The 23517-nt window shown below is 48.1% G+C and overlaps 1 protein-coding gene across 2 annotated transcripts in view; it reads right to left on the reverse strand.

Moving 5' to 3' along the window:
* SLC5A9 (solute carrier family 5 member 9) overlaps positions 1-23517 on the reverse strand; it is a 64486-nt gene that overhangs the window by 21206 nt on the left and 19763 nt on the right. Inside the window, exons 6-12 of one of the 2 annotated variants that reach the window (XM_033917023.1) lie at positions 21353-21458; positions 19443-19523; positions 15423-15628; positions 14490-14625; positions 11591-11698; positions 4774-4924; positions 585-753 (exon numbers count right to left, since the gene is read on the reverse strand). In XM_033917023.1, coding sequence (XP_033772914.1) covers positions 585-753; positions 4774-4924; positions 11591-11698; positions 14490-14625; positions 15423-15628; positions 19443-19523; positions 21353-21458 — 957 coding nt within the window. The remainder of the gene's footprint in view (positions 1-584; positions 754-4773; positions 4925-11590; positions 11699-14489; positions 14626-15422; positions 15629-19442; positions 19524-21352; positions 21459-23517) is intronic. The other variant, XM_033917024.1, reaches the window with a different exon arrangement.

Genomic DNA, 23517 nt, shown 5'->3' on the forward strand with positions numbered 1-23517 from the left:
TATCGACGCCTAACACCGAAGTAAGCGTGTTTAGGGGTGGAGAAAGACTTAGGTGCAACTAGGCGTGATTCTCTAAAGGACTTGGGTGCCTAAAATGTAGGCCTTTAAAACCCTGGCCTAAATTACAGGCACTTAAATTTAAGTTGGTGCAATTCAGTAATGGACGCCTAAGTGTGATTGACATGCAGTACCATTTTTAGGCGCCAATTACAGAATCTGGCCCATATTACTTTCGGGAAGTAAATAGGTAGCTTGACAGTGAATTACGGAATTACAGAAATTGTTCGTCTATGTTTATCGAAATTTGTCTTAAGATGTGTTTGGCTGTTTTGTAATTATATATTGCTGATTTGAATTAAATTATGGATGTTTTCATGTGACCCACTCAGATAATAGGATATTTGGGATATAAATGTTTTATATACATTAAATAAAATAAATCCCCCCCCCCCCCCCTTTGCTTTGAGTTCTACATTAAAGAAGGTTGCTTAAGAATTGAGAGTCCGTTCTGGCGATGTTATAGGTTTAGGCTGCCTGATGATCCTCAGGGAGAGATCAAAATACAGACACACGTGATTACTTACAGACTCGTTGATCCTCTTGCAGAAGATTGCCAAAATAAAAAGTGCCGTAACTGGTGGAGAAAGGTAACTGGTTACTGACTGCATGTAGTCAAACAATTGGCCGCTGTTAGCAGCCTGAATTATAGGAATCCAGAGAATACTGATCGCCACCAAGACGGCAACGAAAATTCTGAAAGAGAGCACATTGTGAAGGAAGATTACTACGCTTCAACATTGTTTTATTTATGTCATTTTATATCCTATAATTTTATATGCTATCTCCACCCCCACCCGCGCTTCTTCCGTGCCAACCCCCAATACCCTCCGCACCCTCACGCCTCACCCTCGCGCCCTCCCTCCCCGCCCTCTTACCTCTTTGAATCTTCGCTAGCGCGAGCAGCTTCTCCGGGTCTGCCGTTCGCGCTATCGTCGGCTTTCCCTCTGACGTCACTTCCTGGCCCCGCGACCCGGAAGTGATTTCAGAAGGGGGGCCAGCGCGGGCAGAGCAAGCGAGAGAAGTTGCTCACGTTGGTGAAAATTTTAAAGAGGTACGGGGGCGGGAAAGGGAGGACATGAGCATGGCATGGGGGGGACGGGACAGAGAAGTTCTGGCACCACCCACCAAGATGGCACCAGGGGTGTCTGTCCACCCCCCGCCTTCCTTACTAAGCCACTATATTCCATACTCCCCAATAACCACAGAATAGGTTAAAGGTTAACATACATAATATATAGATAACACGGGTTACAGTTTGCCATACTTATAATATAGTGTGTTCATCCTAAGTTGACATACTGTCAACATACATTTAGTATACATTTCTTTCTTTTACCATAAAGCAGTGTCCCGCAAACTTTCTCGAGCCGCGGCACACTAAAGGTACTGGCCATGGCTTGAGGCGCCTGGAAGTGCGCGGATATCGCCGTGATGATGTCACGCGCATGTGTGTTGTCATCATGTCGATGTCCGCGTGTGTGTATGAAGGCCCTCCAGGCGGGCCCTGAGATGCCGGGGTGGGTGTGTGTGTGTGCCAGAAGGGAGGAGGGCCAGAGAGAATGAGAGGCACGTCCTGTAGGCGGTCAGCTGGCGCCGGCGCCTCTCCTCCTCCCAGTGTACCGCGGCACACCTGAAATCTCAGGAGGCGCGCTAGTGCGCCTTGGCACACAGTTTGAGATCCACCGCCATAAGGCATGAGGTGAGGGGATGAGGTGAAGAGGTACGTTTTTATTGCTTTCTGCTCTCCTAAAGTTCAGAAGCCCTTTCGAAGGATCTGATCTGTCGGGGCAGTTGATTGCAGTCGCTCGGTATGAAACGGGAGTAGGGTCGTCGTCTGGCGTTCCGGCGATGGAGGGCAGGACTGGGGGTTATTTGGAGATGTGTTTCCTCCTGGGAGCAGAGCGGCCTGTTCGGGACGTATGGAGGAGGAGGAGGAGCTTAGCTGACATGGAACCGGGCGCCACGTGGCACAAGAACTGAAGCCAACTGAAGCATACGTGATTAGAAGGCATGCTCAGGGGCGGAGTTTGACAGAGGACAGAATTATGATTCACGTGTATATTTTCTCAAATCTATGACTATGCACACATTGTGCATGCAAACATTTACACGGGCTCTCGAGCAGGCGTAATGACTAGGTTTGCCACTCGTCCGGATTTCCCCTGTTTTGAAAAGCTTCCTGACATAATCGTGTCACACCATGCCACCCTCGCAACATCCCTCCCCCCCATCCCATACCTCCGTATTATCTTCGCTAGGGCGAGCAAATTATGCCTGTTGCTTGCGCCAGCCTGGTTCCCCTCTGAATCACTTCCGGGTCACGGGGGCCAGGAGGTGACGACAGAGGGCAATCCAACGCTGGTGCGAGGAGCATGCTTGCAGAAGCCACTTGTGCTGGTGAAAATTAAGAGTTACGGGGGAGGAAGAGCACAAGTGTGGAATGGGGGCGTAAAGGAGCATGGAGGGGAGGGACATGATCGAGTCAGGGATGTAGACCAAACATGTGTGCAATAGTGTGGAATTTGGGGGGATCCACGCCTAATTTAGGCATGATGATTTACACCAGGTTTCAGTCCTGTGTGGCTTTATAAAGTTAGCTCAAGATAATATATAGAAATAAAAGAAAAAGAAAACTAAAAGAATAAAGGTAATCAGTTGAGTAGCAAGCGAGGCTGGCGCCCAGAATGGTGGCGCCCAGCATCGATGTGCTATGTGCCCCATCCCCCACTCTTCCCCACTGCTTGGATGTCCTCCAACTCCATCCTGCTGCTTGAGAGCTCCCCCCCCCCCCCACATACCTCTTGAAATGTTTGCTGGTGCGAACAGCATCATCCACCCACCGTTTGCACTGACTTCCTGCTGATGTCACATCCTGGTCCCGTGACCAGGAAGTGATGTCATATGGGAGCCAACCGTTGGCATGAGCAGCAAGTTGAAGACGCTGCATGATCTGGTGAATATTTAAAGAGGTCTGGGGGTGTTGGAGAGCAGGATAGGCATTGGCGCCCCTCCAGAAGATGACGCATGGGGTGGTCTTCCCCCTTCCTAAGCCACTGAAGGTAATACGTTTTTTATTGGACTAAGCGCATTGGTTGATTAGTTTTCCAAGGAGAAGGGTAGAGGACTAACACTGCTCCCACACCATTTCGCTTAAAACTAGTTCAAAAGAGCCCTCTTCCTGCTCCATTAGCTGAGGCGCTCTGTTATAAAAGCACCTTCTCCAGACTTTTAAATTAAAATCCTTGTAGAAGTGGACCTTTCGCTTTGAGCATCAGCTGAAAAAGGCGACAGCAATGTCTCCCACCACTGACCCTTTCCAGGAAATGGACAGGGAAGCAGCTCTTGAGAAGAGGTAGGCTTTCCAGAATTAAGAACCTATGAATAGCCTTACTGGGTCAGACCAATGATCCATCAAGCCCAGTAGCTTGTTCTCACGGTGGCCAATCCAGGTCACTAGTACCTGGCCAAAACCCAAGGAGTGGCAACATTCCAGAATCCCAGACAGTAACAAGATTCTGGAATCCCCAGAGTAGCAACATTCCATGCTACCAATCCAGGGCAAGCAGTGACTTCCCCCGTGTCTTTCTCAATAACAGACTATGGACTTTTCCTCCAGGAACTTGTCCAAACCTTTCTTAAAACCAGCTACGCTATCCGCTCTGACCACAACCTCCGGCGATGCGTTCCAGAGCTTAACTATTCTCTGAGTGCTGAGCAAATTCAGAGCTTAGTCCACACAAAAGCCCCCTGTTAAGCAATTAGCCCAGATTCTAACTTATTTTAGTAAAAGGGCCCCCTATATTAAGGCATCCAAATACAAGTGTGTGTATTTTTATTCACTTGAACGCTTTTTTGGGGGCGTTGTTTTCCTCATGAAATGTTATCTCCTTAAGAACGCATTTAGGACAAAAACGTGTTTGGAACTTTCAATTTAAAGGGTTGAGAGGGCATAAAATTAAGAGGTGATCGCATCAGGAGTAATCCAAGGAAATACAGTAGTACCTTGGATTACGAGTATAATCCGTTCCAGGAGCATGCTCGTAATCCAAAATGCTCGTTTATCAAAGCGAGTTTCCCCATAGGAAATAATGGAAACTCGCTTTGATGCGTTCCCCCCCCCCCCGGGAACCGGCATTGCTCCCTTTGAAGGCCCCCCCTGCGATCAGGCACCTCCCCTTGTGATCCGGCACCTCCCCTGCCTTGAACCGCCCCCCCCCCCCGCCACGATCCGCTCCCCCCGCCATGATTGGGCACCCCCCGACACGATCCGACCTCCCCCCCGACACAATTGGGCACCCCCCCGCCGCTTCTTATCCTCATCTGGGCACTCTAGAAGATCGGACTCCTCGTCTGCTGGGCCTTGAGCATGCTCAGATGCTCAAGGCCCAGCAGACGAGGGCCGATCTTCAAGAGTGCCCAGATGAGGGTAAGAAGCGGCGGGGGGCTGCCCAATCGTGTCGGGGGGGGGGGGGTCGGATCGTGGCAGGGGGGTGCCGGATTGCGGGGGGGGGGTGCTCGTAAATCGAGCCATGCTCGGTTTCTGAGGCACCGATTTTGCAAATGTTTTGCTCGTCTTGCAAAACACTCGCAAACCGAGGTACCACTGTACTTCCCCACAGAAAGGGTGGTAGACGGGTGGAATTATCCCCCAGTAGAGGTGGTGGAGAAGTGACTCGGTCCCACAGCAAAGCAAGTTGTTAAAAGTGAGAGGACCTGCCCACGACCATGAGTTCCACCTCCGTTGCATTCTTGCGCATCTTCAACCAGATGTCCAGAGTGAAAAGGCTGCTGCTGCTATTGAAGATTGAGGTCAGGGAACTCATGAGGGCAGCCATGATCACAGCTATCATTAAGCCTTTTAAACCTACAAAGCAGGGGAGAATACGACAGGACACAAGGAGATCACTAACTGTGAATGGCACTTAAAAGAAAAATAAGTCATTCTTTAAAGCGTGATTAAGAGCCGGTGAGACTGCGGACTTTACCCAGCTATCATCCAGCATTTATGATTCTTAATCGGAACAACAGCCGGAAGGCTGCAACCTTGCATCGGGATTTACCCGGCCGACCGGAAGGCTTTTCAAAACCCGGCACTTTGCCAAGGTTTTGAAAAGATTCCAGCTCGGGACCGCGTCAGGAGGACATCTGCACACGCGCGGATCCAACGTGGTGGCAGCATGCTCCTGCACGCCTGCGTGTGGTGTCACGTCGTCGCACCTGTGCCTGCGCAACGCTCCCCAACGTGGCTCCAAGGCTGGGGCGGAATGGGGTGTGAGTTGGGCGGGAATGGAGCGTGACTTGGACTGGATGGGGGCGGGGCTGGGTAGAACTGGGCAGGGCCATGGGTCCGGATTTTACAGTAGTAAAATCTGGAAACCCTAACCTTGTAACCATACCTTTTTAAAAGACACCAACACTGATAGCCAGCGTAGATTTTAAAGGGGGGAGGGGGCGTGGATGTGAGCTGTTTCTCCGAGCATCGGAGGGAATAACTAATAGACTCATTTTAATACTAACGAGCTGCTTTGCATTAGAGAATGACACGGTGACAAAATTCATCACCGTCCCCGTCCCCACGGATAACCGCGGGAAACCATCTTCATGTCATTCTTTAAGGAGAGAGGGAAGAATCAGAGTATGAATGGCCACAACCACTGACCCGCAAGCTTTGCTTTGAAGAATGCTGGTGTAGAAGGACCGAGGTTGAAATAGACACTACAGAATGACAGTCTCTGGTATCCAGAGCAGATATTGTGATGTCATAATGCCTCATTCCACCAGTGCCTAAGAGCCAATCACATCAGTGATGTCACAATGGCTTCATTATCCTTGGCTCACATAAGAATCAGAGTATGAATGGCCACAACCACTGACCCGCAAGCTTTGCTTTGAAGAATGCTGGTGTAGAAGGACTGAGGTTGAAACAGACACTACAGAATGACAGTCTCTGGTATTCAGAGCAGATATTGTGATGTCATAATGCCTCATTCAACCAGTGCCTAAGAGCCAATCACATCAGTGATGTCACAATGGCTTCATTATCCTTGGCTCACATAAGAATCAGAGCATGAATGGCCACAACCACTGACCCTCAAGCTTTGCTTTGAAGAATGCTGGTGTAGAAGGATTGAAGTTGAGATAGACACTACAGAATGACATGGGATTATTTCCCGCGGTTATCCGCGGGGACGGGAACGGTAATGAATCTTATCACCGTGTCATTCTCTACTTTGCATAGGACTTTCAGTGGCTGCGTCCATGCACAGTAAAACCAGGGCTAATGCCAAAAGCCTTTGTGCTTTAGACGCACAATAATGTTTCAGTTAGACTGGCTGAAACCAGTTTACATGAGACGTTGCAAGCCCAGTCGCTGTGTACAGCAGGGCCTTAGAACATTCAGACCCATGAGATTCCAATTCCCCCTTTGAGCTCAGTGTGATAAATCGGTGACGGGATAAAAGCGCGCGAGACTTCAGCGCGCCGACATTGCAGCGTAGACAATTCGGCACAAGATCCCAGTGCGCCGCTGAAAAAGTTACTTTTAAAGAGCTCTGACGCGGGGTGTGAGCGGGGAACCCCCCCCTTTATTTCATATTCTTTTCACTGCCATTGAGGGGGGGTGCAACCCCCCACATTATAGAGAAAACTTAACTTTTTCCCCCAAAATCGGGAAAACGTTAAGTTTACTCTATAATGGAGGGTTCCAACCCCCACAATTCCCCCCCCAAACGGCAGCGCAAAGAGTATGAAGTAAATTGGGGGAGTCCCCACTCACACCCCGTGTCGGAGCTCTATAAAAGTAACTTTTTAGGCGGTGAGCTGGGGTCTTGCACCAAATTTTCTGCGCTGCAATGTCGGCGTGCTGAAGTATCGCGCGCGAATGACTATGAACCGATAAATCAGTGGTAGAAAAGGAAACGTGTTTAGAAGGTCAGATATTAAGGGGCCCTTTTACTAAAGTATGTTAACTGCAAAAGTTAAGGGGTGGTAAGGATAAGCTGTGTGATAAATGTGTGTGAGTGTGTGGGGGTGCCTTGCATTTATTGCATGGGCGGTGCTTTGGTTTGACAGACCTACTGCTAAAGGTGGTCAGCTCCGTTTTGATACCCAGAGCCTGTCAGAGCAAGAGAAGAGGGACTGTTCCTATCCCGTCCCATTACACTACCAGGGGACTCAGGATCTAGGTAGGTACTTGGGACCTGGGTCGGCCACTGTTGGAAACAGGATGCTGGACTTGATGGACCTTCGATATGTCCAAGTATGACAAGTCTTACGTGGGTGAGACCCAGAGGGGAGATCTGGAATCTGCTTCCGCAAAACCCCAAACACATGACCCCGTCCTGTTCTACCTTCAGCCCCACCCCATTCTATCCCAGCTCCACCCTGTCCAGCCTCCAGCCCCGCCCCCACACAGCCTCCTCTCTTTCTCGATGCGCTCCAGCCATGTCTGGAGGGCATGGAGCATGCGCAGATGTGCGTTGACATCATCTGCGCATGCTCAGAGGCTCTCCAGATGTTGCCGGAGCTCGTCGGGACTTTCCAAACCCCAGATAAATCTTTCATATCATTGAAATGAAAAGTGTCAAGGAAAGTGCGGAATAACTTGTACAAAAAGTTTCATGGCTCCACATCATTCTCTTCTTGGTTGGGCTGAGAACATTTCAGTGGTCCCTCATATTGTGATGTCATAATGCCTCATTCCACCAATGCCTAAGAGCCAGCCTCATCGATGATGTCACCATGGCTTGTTTTCCTTACACTTGTGCCCATTTACTAGATGCATTTCCCTCATTGAAACGAAAAGTATCAAGAAAAGTGTGGAATAACTTGTAAGTTTCATGGCTCCACATCGTTCTCTTCTCAAACTTTTCAGCGGCTCCTCATATGTCCCCTTTACAAAATAGTTCTGAGATCCTTTCTTCAATACTACACAGAGGCTCTTTCCCAAATTTACATCTGCATGTGTGTTCGTGCCCTATAATGATTTACATTCATTTGAAATCACCTGGGAAATGCATACATGATTTATCAAAAAATGTGCTACTGAAGAACAGTATAGACTGCAATACTGTAAGCTTGAATTTTAATGACATTGCTACCTGAAATTTAAAAAACCCACAAAACAAAAGCTAAATAAAATGAAAGATCCTGTAAATAAGGGTATGTAAAATCTGGACCTCTAGCCCCGCCCCCAGGCCCGCCCAGATCCATCCATCACCGCCCCATTACGCCCATGCCACACCCCAGCCTCCCCCCTAGCCACGCCCCCTCCTCCTGCTCGTCTCCAGACACAGTTTGCTTTTTAAAACCCGTACAACGTGGCGGGTTTTGAAAATCCGTCCGGACGCCCAGACTAGAGGTCTGCATGGGAACGGGGATTGCGGGAATCCCACGGGTCCCGCGGGAATCCCTGCTAACCCACGGAGACCCCCCTCTGACCCACAGGACTCCCACAGGGACCCCCCTCTAGCCAACGGGACTCCCACGGGGATGGAAGGCTTTGGAAGCAGGGTTCATCCATATAATATAATGGACACGTCAGCCTTGGTAAAAGAGGGGGTTTCTAAGTTAATTACCTGAACAGAAAACAAAAAAAGGGTTCCACCAAAGAGATTCCACAAGGAAAACAGCAGCACAAACACAAAAGAAACTGGAATTGATGATCCTGTCAGAAGTAATTGCTGCTTTTTATGTGGACGAGATGGATGGAGGTAATTCCTTGTGGGAACAGGTGGGGACGGAGAGGATCCTGACAGGGACGGGTGGGGATGGAGAGGATCCTGACGGGGACGGGTGGGGATGGAGAGGATCCTGGCGGGGATGGAGAAGATCCTGGCGGGGACGGGTGGGGATGGAGAGGATCTTGATGGGTATGGGTGAGGATGGAGAGGATCCTGACGGGGATGGCTGGGGACGGAGAGGATCCTGGCGGGGATGGGTGGGGACGGAGAGGATCCTGGCGGGGACGGGTGGGGACGGAGAGGATCCTGACGAGGATGGGTGGGGACGGAGAGGATCCTGGCTGGGATGGGTGGGGTCGGAGAGGATCCTGGCGGGGACGGGTGGGGGCGGAGAGGATCCTGACGGGGATGGAGAGGATCCTGGCAAGGATGGGTGGGGTCGGAGAGGATCCTGGCGGGGATGGGTGGGGACGGAGAGGATCCTGACGGGGATGGGTGGGGACAGAGAGGATCCTGGCGGGGATGGGTGGGGATGGAGAGGATCCTGGCGGGGATGGGTGGGGACGGAGAGGATCCTGACGGGGATGGGTGGGGACAGAGAGGATCCTGGCGGGGATGGGTGGGGATGGAGAGGATCCTGGCGGGGATGGGTGGGGTCGGAGAGGATCCTGGCGGGGACGGGTGGGATTTCTGTCCCCGCGCAACTCTCTAGCCCGGACAGGTCCTCTAAAAAGAGGGCCATGTCTGGGTAAATCCAGACGTCTGGCAACCCTACTGTAACTGACATTGTAAGCTCAACCAAACAAAATATTTTGGCTTCCTCCCCCTACCCTTTCATTGCTTAATTTATGTGCACGCGCACATCACGGCATCACCCCAAGGCCACCCATACAGCATCCCGTTGTCTAAATTAAGGAAAATGTGGATTGCCGCATGCATTCCGTGGTTCTCCCACAGCCCTGACAGTTCAGGAAAAGCAGCCACCTGGGCCTTACTGCTTAAGGCAAGAGGTCGTAACCTTTTCTGGATCCCACACCCCTTTAACTTATCAATGCAACGCTCGCATGTCCACGAGTCACCACTGACAGCTGCAGTGCAAATCGCTTGTGTCTCTAAAATTACAGTAGTATACTGTTATACTGCCAAAGAAATCACCTTAAAACTACAATACCACATAAATTCAGCATAATGTTGTTGAATATAATGACTATTTATACTGTAAAAATGTATCTGTGTGAATTCTAAGTTTTTTACCCAGCTAACTACCATGTTTCCCCGAAAATAAGTGTCTTATATTAATTTTAGGTCCAAAAAATGCATTAGGGCTTATTTTGGGGGAACGTCGTTTTTTGTTTTTTTTTTAATGTATGACAATCATCTCTCCCTTCCATTCCCCCATCTCATTTCTTCCTCTTTCCTTTCTCCCCACCCCCGTATGCAACATCTTTCCTCCCCCTTTCACCCATCCCCTTGTGCTGCATCTTTCTATTCGTCCCTCCCATCCCCCTGTGCAGCAGAATCTCGCCAACCCTCCCACCGTGAGACCGACATATCTCCGCTCCAAGGCCTCTAAAAACAGCAGCGGCGACAGCGCTTTGAACCGGTTGCTTCGCGGTCTTACCCGCCGGGGCCGGGCTTTCCCTCTGCAGCATCTTTCTATCTCTCCCTCTCATCCCCCTGTGCAGCAGAACTCCACTGACCCTCCCGCTGTGACGTGGCAGAGGGAAAGCCCCAGCGGGGAAGACCGCGAAGCAGCCCGTTCATAGCGCTGCTGCCGCCGCTGCTTTAGAAGGCCTCGGAGTGGAGGAATGTTAGGTGTCCCCGGGATGGGGGTCGCTGAATTGATGAGTCCGATTTTTTTGGGCGAATCGGGCAGCACTAGTGTCAGGGATGGTGTCAGGGGCTTCGGGGGTCGATCTTAACTAGGGTTTATTTTGGGATAGGGCTTATATTAGGAGCTTCTTTAAAAATCATACTAGGCGTTATTTTCAGGATAGGTCTTATTTTCGGTGTCAGGTCAAAAGCGCGCTGGGACAAAGGCACACGCAGACAATTGAGTGCAGCGTGGAGGTGCGCACCGCACAAAATTACTGTTTTTAGGGCTCCGACGGGGAGGCGTGGGGGGGAACCCCCGCACTTTACTTAATAGAGATCGCGCCGCATTGTGGGGGCGTTGTGGGGGGCTTGGAGGGTTGTAACCCCCCACATTTTACTGAAAACTTCACTTTTTCCCTGTTTTTAGGGAAAAAGTTAAGTTTACAGTAAAATGTGGAGGATTATAACCCCCCAAAACCCCCACAACGCCGGCGCGATCTCTATTAAGTAAACTGGGAGGGCTCCCCAACAAAACCCCCCTTCGGAGCCCCTAAAAACTGTAATTTTCTTCGGCGCGCACCTCCGTCTTACGCTCAGTTGTCGGCGCGCGCCTTCATCTTTCGCGGGGTTGTCTATGAACCCTTATTTTCAGGGAAACAGGGTATTAAGTTACCTGGGCAAATTCCTTTGAAAACTGTCCTAATAACATCCTTCACTCTGTCTAGAAAGGTTTCATAAACTGCCTTAAATCTCAAGGCCCTTTTTTGCACCCCATTTGACCGCTTCCTGCACCCCTTGTGGGTGTGGGGTACCACTAATTAGGAATCCTTGCCGTCAACAAATTCAAGAGGAGTATCCATTTTAGTAGCTGGTATAAAGTAAAATTCAGATTTAGATATCATCATGTGATATCTCAAGGAATATAATTTGATGATGTCATCTAAGTACTGAAACACCCAATTTTTTGAAATAATATAAAGTCCTGCACACCCACACTTCTTCCATCTTAAACACAGTAGGCAAAGGGCTCTCACCTACGGGCATGAGCTCAATTACCAGTTTAGGGTAGGCGATGTTTGTACAACCCACTTTAATGCCACAGACCCTCTCACAGATCACAGGATCCACACAAGCCACTTCATCTACAGGAAAACACAATGCAAAGACAACGGATCAGCTCTTGATGAATGCCAGAGGGGCTAGTCCAAAAGCATACACGCCCCCAGCAGGTCAAAGTGCACTTGTTGATAGACTTTTTTTTTTAATTGTCACATTCTCTTGGTTGTATTGAACTTAAGAGGGGCCGCTGAAAAGTTCTCCGCCCAACCAACAAAGGGGCCAGTCTCCGTCGAGGGCTACGCACGTAATCCGGCGATTTTCCAATTTTACATTCTGTCAGAAATATATAGAAGAAAAAACGTGGAAAATCGCCGGACTACATGCGTAGCCCTCGATGGAGACTGGCCCCTTTGTTGGTTGGGCGGAGAACTTTTCAGCGGTCCCTCGTAATGGACTAGGTTGCACAATATTCAGTTTCACCTTACTCTGTCAGAGTTCGATGGTTATTCAACCAAGCACATCCCCCACTAGGACAACCAGAAACTGCAATCTTTTTGCCTATCCAAGGATCACTGATTGCAAATAGAGGTCCTTCCTGGACAAAACTTTGAAGTTTCAAGCTAGCAAACAGCAGATCTGGCTAGGCAAGTACATCAACGGAGCCAGGTTGACCTAAGGCGCATTTCGGAAAGAAATTAATACAGCACTGTTCGATAGATTTATCTCCTAATCAGTTACCATTTCTTAAAACGATTAACACTATGCTGATAACTTGAGAAATATGTGTATTTTTACTAATTGTATTCTGTAATTTGCTGACTGTTCAGTGACATCTTCCCTATTTGTATTTTGTAATTCGCTGATTGTCCAGCTCTCTTCACTGTAAACCGCCTAGAAGTCGTAAGATTGTGGCGGTATAGAAAAAATAAAGTTATTATTATTATTATTATTATATAGCCTCTTAGGCCTTGATTCTATAAATGATAACTACCGGTAGACACTTAGGGCTCCTTTTATCAAGGCGCGCTACGGGGGTTAGCGCGTCGGACATTTCATCACGGGCTAACCCCCGCGGCAGCTTAAAATCGTAACACCTCGTCAATGGAGGCGTTAGGTACTAGCGCGGCAGGCGGTTTAACGCGCGGTATTCCACGCGTTAAACCGCTACTGCGCCTTTGTAAAAGGACCCCTTAGTTCAGGGCATCTACCGATGGAGGTGCCTAACTTAATTTTTTTTAACTGGTTCATTTGGTGCTGTTAATTGAACAGTACCATTTAAAAAAAAAAAAACAATTATAAAAATTAATTTTCCTTTGGCACCATGTGGGCGTCTACACCGAGTCGCTTACCTCCGCCTACTTGCCCCTACCTAATAGTATCGCGGTTAGGGGGTGAAGTTTAGGCATGGATTGCCTTAGGGGCCGGTAAATTAGGCCAAGATAATCCCTGGCGTAATATACTGGCGCTTAAGTCAAGTTAGATTCCGCTATATGCGATTCTACAAATTGCGTCAAGCAGTTGATTGACAACCACACACAGCGGTGCCTAGCTGCCAGGTGCCATTTATAGAATCAGACCCTTAACATGACCTGGTTATGTTGTCCAGATAAATTAGACTTGCGAATTGTCCAGCCCGTCTTAAATGGATAAAGCACCCTAGAGGCACTATGGAGGTAATTCTCTAAGGAAGTGCATAGATTAATATGGAAAGTACGTGCAGAAATCTAGGGCTCCTTTTACTAAGCCGCGTTGGGGCCTTACCGTGCGGAATAGCGCGCGCTAGACCTTAACGCCAGTATTGAGCTGGCGTTATTCTAGAAGTGTAGCGCGCGGTTTAGCGCGTGGTAATTTTGTGCATGCGCTAAAAAACGCTAGCGCACCTTAGTTAAAGGAGCCCCTAGTATTCTAGTTAATTATGCATGATGGACCACTGGTCTGACCCAGCCACGGCAATTTTTATGTTCTCATGCTATGACAGCTGAGCTGAGGTCCACAAAATCCCCAGTAATGGAGAGAGGAAACGTGCAGCTGTCTCGGTGGAAGACACAGCGCCTGAGTTTCTATCAAGGAGAATTGAGTGCAAAAGTTCTCCACCCATTAGCTAAACTCACTGTTCTGCCTCATATCATAAGAAACAGTAGATAAATGTAAACCTTTTACTAAGGTGCGCTAGCGTGTATAGCCCACGCAGGATATTGCCACGCACTACGTGGCTAGAACTAACGTCAGCTCAGTAAAAGGAGCCCTTGGTGTTCTGAAGTCTTCAATCAGAGAGAGAGAGTCTGTGTGTGTGAGAGAGAGAGGGAGGGGCAGGGAGGAGGGAAAAGATCCAAAAACCTCTGTGTATCCTTGTCAAACTCTAATCTTTCCTGGTAAGAGCTACTCATGCTCAGCTTAAAACCAGTTCTCACCCTGGTCTAGAAGCGGCCTCAGAATACCTATCCACCCTAAGGAAGCACCTCAACCCTAAACCTTCCCTCCCAGGGGAAGGGGAAGTGAGAGGAAAGGAACTTGGACCTATATAAGTATGCTTTCTTCTACCTGAAATATTTATTTTCCACGCAGACAAGCATGTTAGCTTGGATAACCAGTGGAAACTGGTTATGTAAACTACTGAGCCTATTCAATTCAGAAACTGCATAGAGTACCATCATTATCCGCTGGAGACAGAAAAATACTAAACATCTCTGGCTGCATAATGCTCTTAAATCACAGGCACTGTTGTATTTCTCTTTCTCCTTCCATTTGCTGGTGGACATAACACTCACATTTCTTTGACTGGTCTGGTAAGGACACTGCGAAAACGACATACATTAATGGCTTTTAAAATTGCCGTCTTAAGAAGGAACAGTTCCAAGTAGAAAGAGAACCTACCTGTAAAAAGTGCTCGGCTGATCATACCAGGCAGGACAACAAAAAACACAGGCAGTATTTTCAAATAACCTCCTAACACAGAGCCCCCTTTGGCATGGGACAAGTTCTTGGCTGCAAGAGACCTCTGAACTATCACCTGCAATACATCGGCACAAGGTGAAAAAAATAAAATTATAAGATCAGACGTGTTGGCCTGACTCTTCCTAGAATAAATGCCAAGGTTATTTCAGAAAGTACAGTTTCATCTAGAGAGAGACAGAGTTTTATACCGATATGACTGAGTTTGAGATTGACCTGGAACAGTGACCTGAGGACACAGATGAAGCGTATGAGACAATGAAAAAAAGTTTGTTTTCCCAATATTGAAATGGGAACCTAGAATTATGGACTGTATAGGAGAATGGATGGAGAAGTTTGGTAATAAAGCAAGTTAAAAGCGTAGTCTCCATCGAGGGCTATGCACTTAGCCCGGCAGGTCTCCAGTTTTATTTCATATCGTAGGAAAAATAACAGGAAAAACTGGAAACTTGCCGGCCTAAGGGCTCCATTCACCAAGGTGTGCTAGCGCTTTTAGCGCAAGCAGGAAATTGCCACGCCCTACGCTTCTAGAACTAACGCCAGCTCAATGCTAAGGTCTAGCGCGCGCGGCCATGGAGCGCGTGCTATTCCGTGCGTTGAAGCCCTAACGCACCTTCGTAAAAGGAGCCCTTAGTGTGTAGCCCTCGATGGAGATCACGTTGTTCAACCTGCTTTCGTGCCAAACTTTTCAGACCACCCTCGTATGCCAGAATTTTCAAAGAGTTGGACATAAACCTCCGCAAAGCAAGCTTTATGGCCTTAGCGAGATAAAAGCAACACGTTGCGCCCATAAAGAACTACGATCAAGCTTTATCTTCCAAATGCGCCAATGGACGAAATGAGCCACTCGCTCACCTGATCGGTGCACCAAACCCACGTAGCAAGCACAGTGAGACCAAATATAAGCCCGGGCCACGGAAGATCACCAGTGATAGGATCTCGGAGCATGTGGAAAGCGTCAGCACGGGGTAAATGGCAGGTCGTGTTTGGCACTGTGACATTAGGGATTGCTTTCATGTACTTCTCTTCAAGTCCTGGATACCAGCCGATTTTATCGAAGCCTGTAAGGAAAGGCCTGAACATCTGTATTCACAACCTGCTTTGGCTTTCACCACTTATGCTACTCGATGGAGAACAGAAACAGAGAAACATAGACCATTTGGCATGTCTAGTCTGCCTAACCACGCCCTCTTTCTTGGTCCCTTCCATTCCCCTTCTTTCTTTTTGGTTTATTTCTTCCAATATTAATGTACTTTATTGTACACCACGTAAATGTTCCTCGATAGGCGGTATAACAATGTGAAACTTGATTGACTATCCCCTCCTCTCCCTTAGAGATCCAACATACTTGTCCCAAGCTTTCTTGGATTCAGATACACTTTTTGCCTCATCACCTTCACTGAGAGGCAGACCAAGCATTCACCACCCTTTCCGTGAAAAAGTGAAGAAACTAACTGCCAGATTCTATAGGTTGGCCAAATTAGTTAAATTAGTTAATCAGGTGCTAACAATCACTAATCTGGTGTTAATTAGCAGGCATTAGGAGCTATACATGTCCTATCAGTGGCGTTCAACCGCCTGCCGCGCTAGTCGCTAACGCCTCCATTGATGAGGCGTTAGTTTTTTGGCTTGCCGCAGGGGTTAGCGCGTGATGAAAAGTCCGACGCGCTAACTGGATAGGTTCCTAGAGGATAGGGGGATTGAGGGGTACAGATAGAACTAGAGGTAGGTTATAAAAGTGGACAAAAACCACTTCACAGGTCACGGACCTGGTGGGCCGCCGCGGGAGCGGACCGCTGGGCGAGATGGACCTCTGGTCTGACTCAGTGGAGGCAACTTCTTATGTTCTTAACTCCCGTGGCGCACCTTGATAAAAGGAGCCCTAAGTGTAAATGCACGTCATTGAGCCATTTGAATGCTTTATAAATAGTACAATTCAAAAATTGCTCACATGTAACTATTCATTTTCGTGAACGAGTTTTCAGTTGTACTATTTATTTCTTTAAAAATGGGTTACTCGTTTCATCCTACTATTATGAGCGAGAAAACATATCGTTCATATCGTTCCCTCTAAGCTGAGCAGGAGTCCTCCACCCACAGTCTCACCAATAGAGGGTGCTGTTTTACTGTCACATTTTTCAATTGTGAGGGACAGGCAAGTTCTGCAGGACTCCAGGGAGCATACCTGTCCTTAGCGACTGAAAATATTCCACCCCCTAGTGGTAGCAATGCAGCTGGAGGACACCTGCTCAGCTTAGAGGGAACACCCTTTCTACCTGACATAGCCATCCATAAATCAAATGCTGCAAAATCAAAGAGTTAGTTAGGCAAAACGTCTCTGGAATAAAAGAGTTTTCACCACCTTTCTAAACTGAGGAAGACTGTTAACATTTTGTACATCAACTGGAAGAGCAAGCGTCGGCTGACGAGAACTTATTAGCCTCACATTTTTCACAGTTCATTGTGTGCCCAGAATGTAAAATCCTAGCTGGTTGATGTATATACAGGGCAGGATTAACCAATAGGCCAAGTAGGCACGTGCCTAGGGCCCAAAATGGTCAGGGAGCCCCGATGAAGGAAGGCATCAACATTGTTTTTTTCCAAACGGCGATGGGCCCCTCCAGCATCGATCGTCAACCTCCCCTCCATCGACGGAAAGTAAGACAAGCAAGCAACGCGGGTAAGAAAGGCAACGGGAACTGTAATTGTGCAAGCGGTGCTGCTTGCCCAAAGCTTCCCTCTGACGCAGCTTCCTGTTTCCGCCTGGACGCATGGTGGGGTGGGGCGGGGCAGGGGGGCCCAGTGTACTTGTGTGCCTAGGGGCCCTCGACGAATTAATCCTGCCCTGCTAATCAATTTAGCACACGTTAAATGCACATGTTAATCTATGAACGCATTAGCTTTTAGTGCACCTTCGTAACAGAGGGGGTTAGACTCCTGAGGCAATCCTTTGTGGCTGAAACATGATTCGTGTTGAGCCACTTTTTTTTATTGCATCAATAAAGGCACAACTGTTTTGAACACTCTCCATCTTCTTCACTGTTGCATCTTTGATTTGCCGTCCTACAGAAAGCCTTCTTTTTTTTTTTTGCTGCATAACTCTTTGAGCTAGATTCACTAACCCTCCGATCCGTGTCCGATCCGTGTGCGACTGGAGGCTGACCGATTCCCCGACCATCTGCATGCAAATGGGGGCGATCGGAGGCACGCCCCCCCCCAATCAACTGCATGGATCGCTAGATCCCTGACAGTAGTGATAGGAGAATCAACCTCCTGTCACTGCTGTCAGGGCTTCTGCCGGCTTTTAAATTTAAAAAAAAAAAAAATCGGGCAGATATTTTGCATGTTTTACACACGCAAAATAGCCCGATTTAAAAAAAAATTAAGCCCCCTCCCTCTCCCGACAAGTGCCCCTTCCCTTCTCCCTCCCCAAACCAAAAAATCGACCCGACATGAGGGTCCCACTCCCGTCCGGCACATGACTCAGCCTCCCCAGCCCAACCCATCCCCGACTGGCACACCGCTCCACCCCATACCGGCACACCACACCAGCCTGACCGGACCTGCCCACCCCTGGTCATGCCTAGCCCGACCCAGCATGACCCAACACCTCCCCTGTACCTAACAGTTGGGAGCAGGAGGGGTGCTCAGTCCCTCCTGCTCCTTAGGCCTCCAGCGACGTCTTCCGGAGCAGGAGGAACTGCAAAGTCCTCCTGCTCCTTCACCTCCTCCTGCTTCCCTGATGACGCACCACGAATGTGGGCCTTAGGCCCCGCCCTGTGCATCATGTGATGCACAGGGAGGAGCCTAAGGCCTGATTGGCTGAGGCGCCTCAGGCTCCTCCCTTGGAACCAATCAGTTACCGACAGGTCTGCAGCAGTCGGGCTTGCCAATAGTAAAACCCGATTCAAAATAGCCAAGCAATTGTTAGTGAATCAGTCGCTTGGCTATTTTGCATGAGGTTTTACTAATTTGCATGGGAGGATCAGGATCAGATCACTACAGGTGTTAGTGAATAGTACAGGAGGGAAATCTGGTCACCAAGGGGTGGCAAACCCATTGGTACACTATTGGTTTGCTTTGTGAATCTAGCCCTTTGTTCAATGCACCTACCAAGTTGTACATGTAACTTCTAATTGGTGCCAATTACCTTCAATTAACAGGTGTTAATTGGCAATTATCAGCAATGATTAAGCCAATTAATCAATTAAGTTGTATGCAAATCAGCTACATATGCTAATGTGTGTATACAATCTTAGACATCATATACAGAATTTGAGGGTACGTGCTTCTACATTAACTGGGAGTAGGTACCAACGCCCTCCTCTCCACACCCCCACTGTTTCCGTGCCCCCCAGTTCCTTCTAACTCAGACTCCACACTTGCGCTCTCCCTTCCCTCCGTACCTCTAAATCTTCACCATCGCAAACGGCCTCGTCAGCATTCTCTTTGCGCCAGCGTTGGATTGCCCTCCGACATCACTTCCTGGCCTCGTGACCTGGAAGTGATTCAGAGGGGAACCAAGCTGGCATGAGCAACAGGCAGGAGATGTTGCTTGTGCTATCAAAGGTCTACAGAGGTACGGGGTGGTGGGAGGGATGGCGCGAGTGTGGTATGGTGTGGCGGGACGGGGCGGAGATAGCCTGGGATAGTCCGCCCCTCCCATCCTCCAATGGTAGGTACTATACGTTCAAGTGAATGTCAACATATGACCTGCGATAGAAAATACTGGGAATACCCCTAAATCTCTAGCGACCATGGAGTAAAGTCCTGTGAAAAGCTATGCTAAAGTGCAAATCTTACAATGGTTTAATGAATGGGCCCCTAATTATTTGAGCGAGACATCATTTTAACACAAATCTCTTGTTTTCTTACTTATGAACATCAGAGTAAAGGCTCCAACCAACATGATCGCAGTCTGCAGCGTATCCGTGTAGATCACCGCCGTGAGTCCCCCTGCAGGCAGAACGCAAACAAATTCACAAGAGGTTTTACTCACACCTTTCTGTCATCTGCAATACCTTCTCTACATCTCTGGCCACGTCTCTGGTCCTGAGGAGCATCACTGTATAAGGAGCCACCAACCTCCTCTTTTACTAAGGAGCACTTACCGATTAGCGCACGCTAAATGCTAACGCATCCATAGAATAACATGTAGGTGTTAGCGTTTAGCACGTGATAAATTGATTAGCACGCGCTAAACCCTAACGCATCCATAGACTAACATGTAGGTGTTAGCGTTTAGCACGTGATAAATTGATTAGCACGCGCAAAACCCTAACGCATCCATAGACTAACATGTAGGTGTTAGCGTTTAGCACGTGATAAATCAATTAAAATGCGCTAAACCCTAACGCATCCATAGACTAACATGTAGGTGTTAGCGTTTAGCACGTGATAAATCGATTAGCACGCGCTAAACCCTAACGCATCCATAGACTAACATGTAGGTGTTAGCGTTTAGCACGTGATAAATCGATTAGCACGCGCAAAACCCTAACGCATCCATAGACTAACATGTAGGTGTTAGCGTTTAGCACGTGATAAATCGATTAAAACGCGCTAAACCCTAACGCATCCATAGACTAACATGTAGGTGTTAGCGTTTAGCACGTGATAAATCGATTAGCACGCGCTAAACCCTAACGCATCCATAGACTAACATGTAGGTGTTAGCGTTTAGCACGTGATAAATCGATTAGCACGCGCAAAACCCTAACGCATCCATAGACTAACATGTAGGTGTTAGCGTTTAGCACGTGATAAATCGATTAAAACGCGCTAAACCCTAACGCATCCATAGACTAACATGTAGGTGTTAGCGTTTAGCACGTGATAAATCGATTAAAACGCGCTAAACCCTAACGCATCCATAGACTAACATGTAGGTGTTAGCGTTTAGCACGTGATAAATCGATTAGTACACGCTAATCGGTTAACGCACCTTAGTAAAAGGGAGCCCAAGTGTTGGATGCTAAGAACCTATTCAAATAGCGGCATCTTAGCCATTTCCATGCATGCATGTGTGCAAATGAGCTCTTTCCCCAGGGTGCCATTTGATAAGTACAAGTGTAGAATTGATGGCGTATGCTTTGCTGGTTAAGTGCACACATGGGTGAAATTTAGACACAGTGCACAAGTCCTGGCACACAATTCACACACGTTCTTTAGAAATCTAAAAGCAGGGATTTGTGCTAAGTCTAGGCCAGTGGTCGGCAAACCACGGCTCAGGAGCCACATGCGGCTCTTTAGCCACTTGAGCGCGGCTCTGCCAGTAGCCAAAATTTTCCGACACAGCAGCTGTTCTCACAAGCTGCCGGCGGCTGCCCTGAAGTTTTCCCTCTGCCGCAACTTCCCGTTTCTGACACCTTTTTCTCTGCTTTTTTTTTTTTTTTTTTTTTAATGTTTGGTAACGTAGGATGTGCCATTGACGTTTCCTAGGTCAGGGCAAATGGGAACCTATCCCTAATGAAAAGCAGGATTCCCACTAGGACACCAGATCCCACTCCAAACTAAAGGTGGTTCTGACCGTATCACGGTCTGGGCATTTTACTGAACTATCCTTCCCTTTTACGAAGCCGTGGTAGCGGTTTTTACAGCGGCCCTGAGCGCTAAAGGCTCAGACGCTCATAGAATCCCTATGAAAGTCACAGCAGTGCCGGAGCTGCCGCAGCTTAGTGAAAAAAGGGCCCATGTCTTTCATCGTTTTGTGATTATTCCCAGATCCTGTCGATTTTTGGAAATCATGAGTTGAAAAATACGGCCATTGAAATCAGCAGAATTACCAGCTATGGTGTAGATCCCGGTTACCAGCAATAGTATAACTGTGGCTAGATAAATGTCCCAACCCAAAGAGATTTGGATAAACAGCGCTCCTGAATAGATATCTGTCTGGAACAGAGAAAAACCATGTTAATGTCCATATTTAACTCATACAAAGAAACCTTGAATACGATGAGGTGCAGACCAGGAAGAAAGAAATTAGAGAAAACGTCAGCAGAGAAATCAATATTTTATTTTTATGTAGTTACTGGCATTTGAAATACTGCTGATGAAACGTATACAATCCAATCAAATAATTGCATAAGCTTAAAAATTTAGTGATCCAGTGGCATCGTAAGGGGGGGGCGGGGCAGTCCACCTCGGGTGCCGTCTTGGTGGGGGTGCCGGCACCTGTCCTCCTCTCTACCCCTGCCCTCCGCTCCTTCCCCAACCCCCACCGTTGATTTCCCAATGACGCCCCACTCCTTCTAACCCCTCCCTAGACCCTCCTAACCTTTGAATGTTGGCCGGCTGGGTCTTCCCACCATCCGTCCGGCAGGCCCGCCTCTGTCGAACTTTGTGGGATGCACCGGGGAAGGGGCCTAAGGCCTGATCGGCCCCCAACCTAAGATAAATGCGCAAGTAACCCATGCAGTTCTGAGGAGCACTCTCTGGGATTCTGAAATCGTGCTATTCTTTGGGTTTTTGCCAAGTACTATTGACCTGGATTGGCCACCATGAAAATGTACTACTGGGCTTGATGGACCGTTGATTTGACCAAGTACGGCTATTTTTATGTTCCTAATCAGCCCTCATATAATATGTAAACCATTTTGATTGGAACCACAGAAAAATAGTATATCCCAATCCCCTTTTCCCCACATGCATTGACCCTTCACACATTCATAGCTGGCACATTTGTAGCTGGCAAATAGTCCTCTGTTCAATTTAGGCATCATGGCAAGGTATTTTCAGCTCCTGCTTCACATCTCACTATTGAATTACATATGCTAAACTCTGTTTTCAATTTCATACAAGCAGTTGAATCTTATTTGTAATTCCAGCCATTTATTACGGAGCAGCAGTTGAACAAACATGGGATTTACCATAATATGAAATGGAACTAAGAACCCATGGCTTGATACATTTATTCTCTGTCTTTCAAAGAGAATTTCAGTCAAACTCTGTGTAAAAAGACCATTTTTCTTTTGGGGTCTCAGAGACTAATAGAAGCTGTAAGCTCAATTCAATGTCCTTTACCTAAGAATAGTGATTTCACCGCTAGAGAAACAACGTCCCCCATGACACCCAGTCTCAAGGGAGCTAATCAAAACAGAGAAGATATCTTGAGGAAATGTGAAGTGAAGAACATCCAATCTCAGAGCTGCAAATTGCTCAAAATACAGCTCTCTTGGCTCATTTGTTGGCTTTTATAAGTGCAGGCAGAGTTAATAAAATCAACCACTAGATGGGAGTATAACAAATATCAAAATATAGACAGAACAAGACATGAGATGTGTCTTTCAAAGCGAAAGTCGGGGATGGGTTACCAGTCCTTTTCGTGGTCATGTCCGGGGACCCGGATGGTTTTTCGAAACCCGGCACTTTGGTTGGGTTTTGAAAAGAAATCGCGTTGGGAGGGGGCATCCGCACATGCGTGGATGCAACATGGTGATATCACACGCACGTGATATCATTATGTCACGTCTGCCCATGCTTGGATACCGACTGGGGGCAGGGCTGGGGGCGGAACGGAATGTAACACAGGCAGAATTGGGCGGGTCTAGGGGCATGGCCATAGGCCCGGATTTTCCTTCGGGAAAATCGGTGAAGGGACTAAATCGCGTGAGACAACGGCGCGCCGAAGAAAAACACTATTTTAAAGGGCTCCGACGGGGGTGGGGGGGTGTGGGGGTGTGTGAGGGGGAACCCCCACTTTACTTAACAGACATCGCGCTGGCGTTGTGGGGGGTTTGGGGGGTAACCCCCCTCATTATACTTAAAACTGAACTTTTTCCCTAAAAAACAGGCAAAAAGTTCAGTTTCAAGTATAATGAGGGGGGTTACAACCCCCCAAACCCCCCACAACGCCAGCGCGATGTCTGTTAAGTAAAGTAGGGGGGTTTCCCCACCCACACCCCCCGACGGACCCCTTTAAAATAGCGCTTTTCTTCGGCGCGCCGTCAAC

The sequence above is a fragment of the Geotrypetes seraphini genome, chromosome 12 (assembly GCF_902459505.1).
Source record: "Geotrypetes seraphini chromosome 12, aGeoSer1.1, whole genome shotgun sequence".
In the NCBI taxonomy this organism is placed as follows: Eukaryota; Metazoa; Chordata; class Amphibia; order Gymnophiona; family Dermophiidae; genus Geotrypetes; species Geotrypetes seraphini.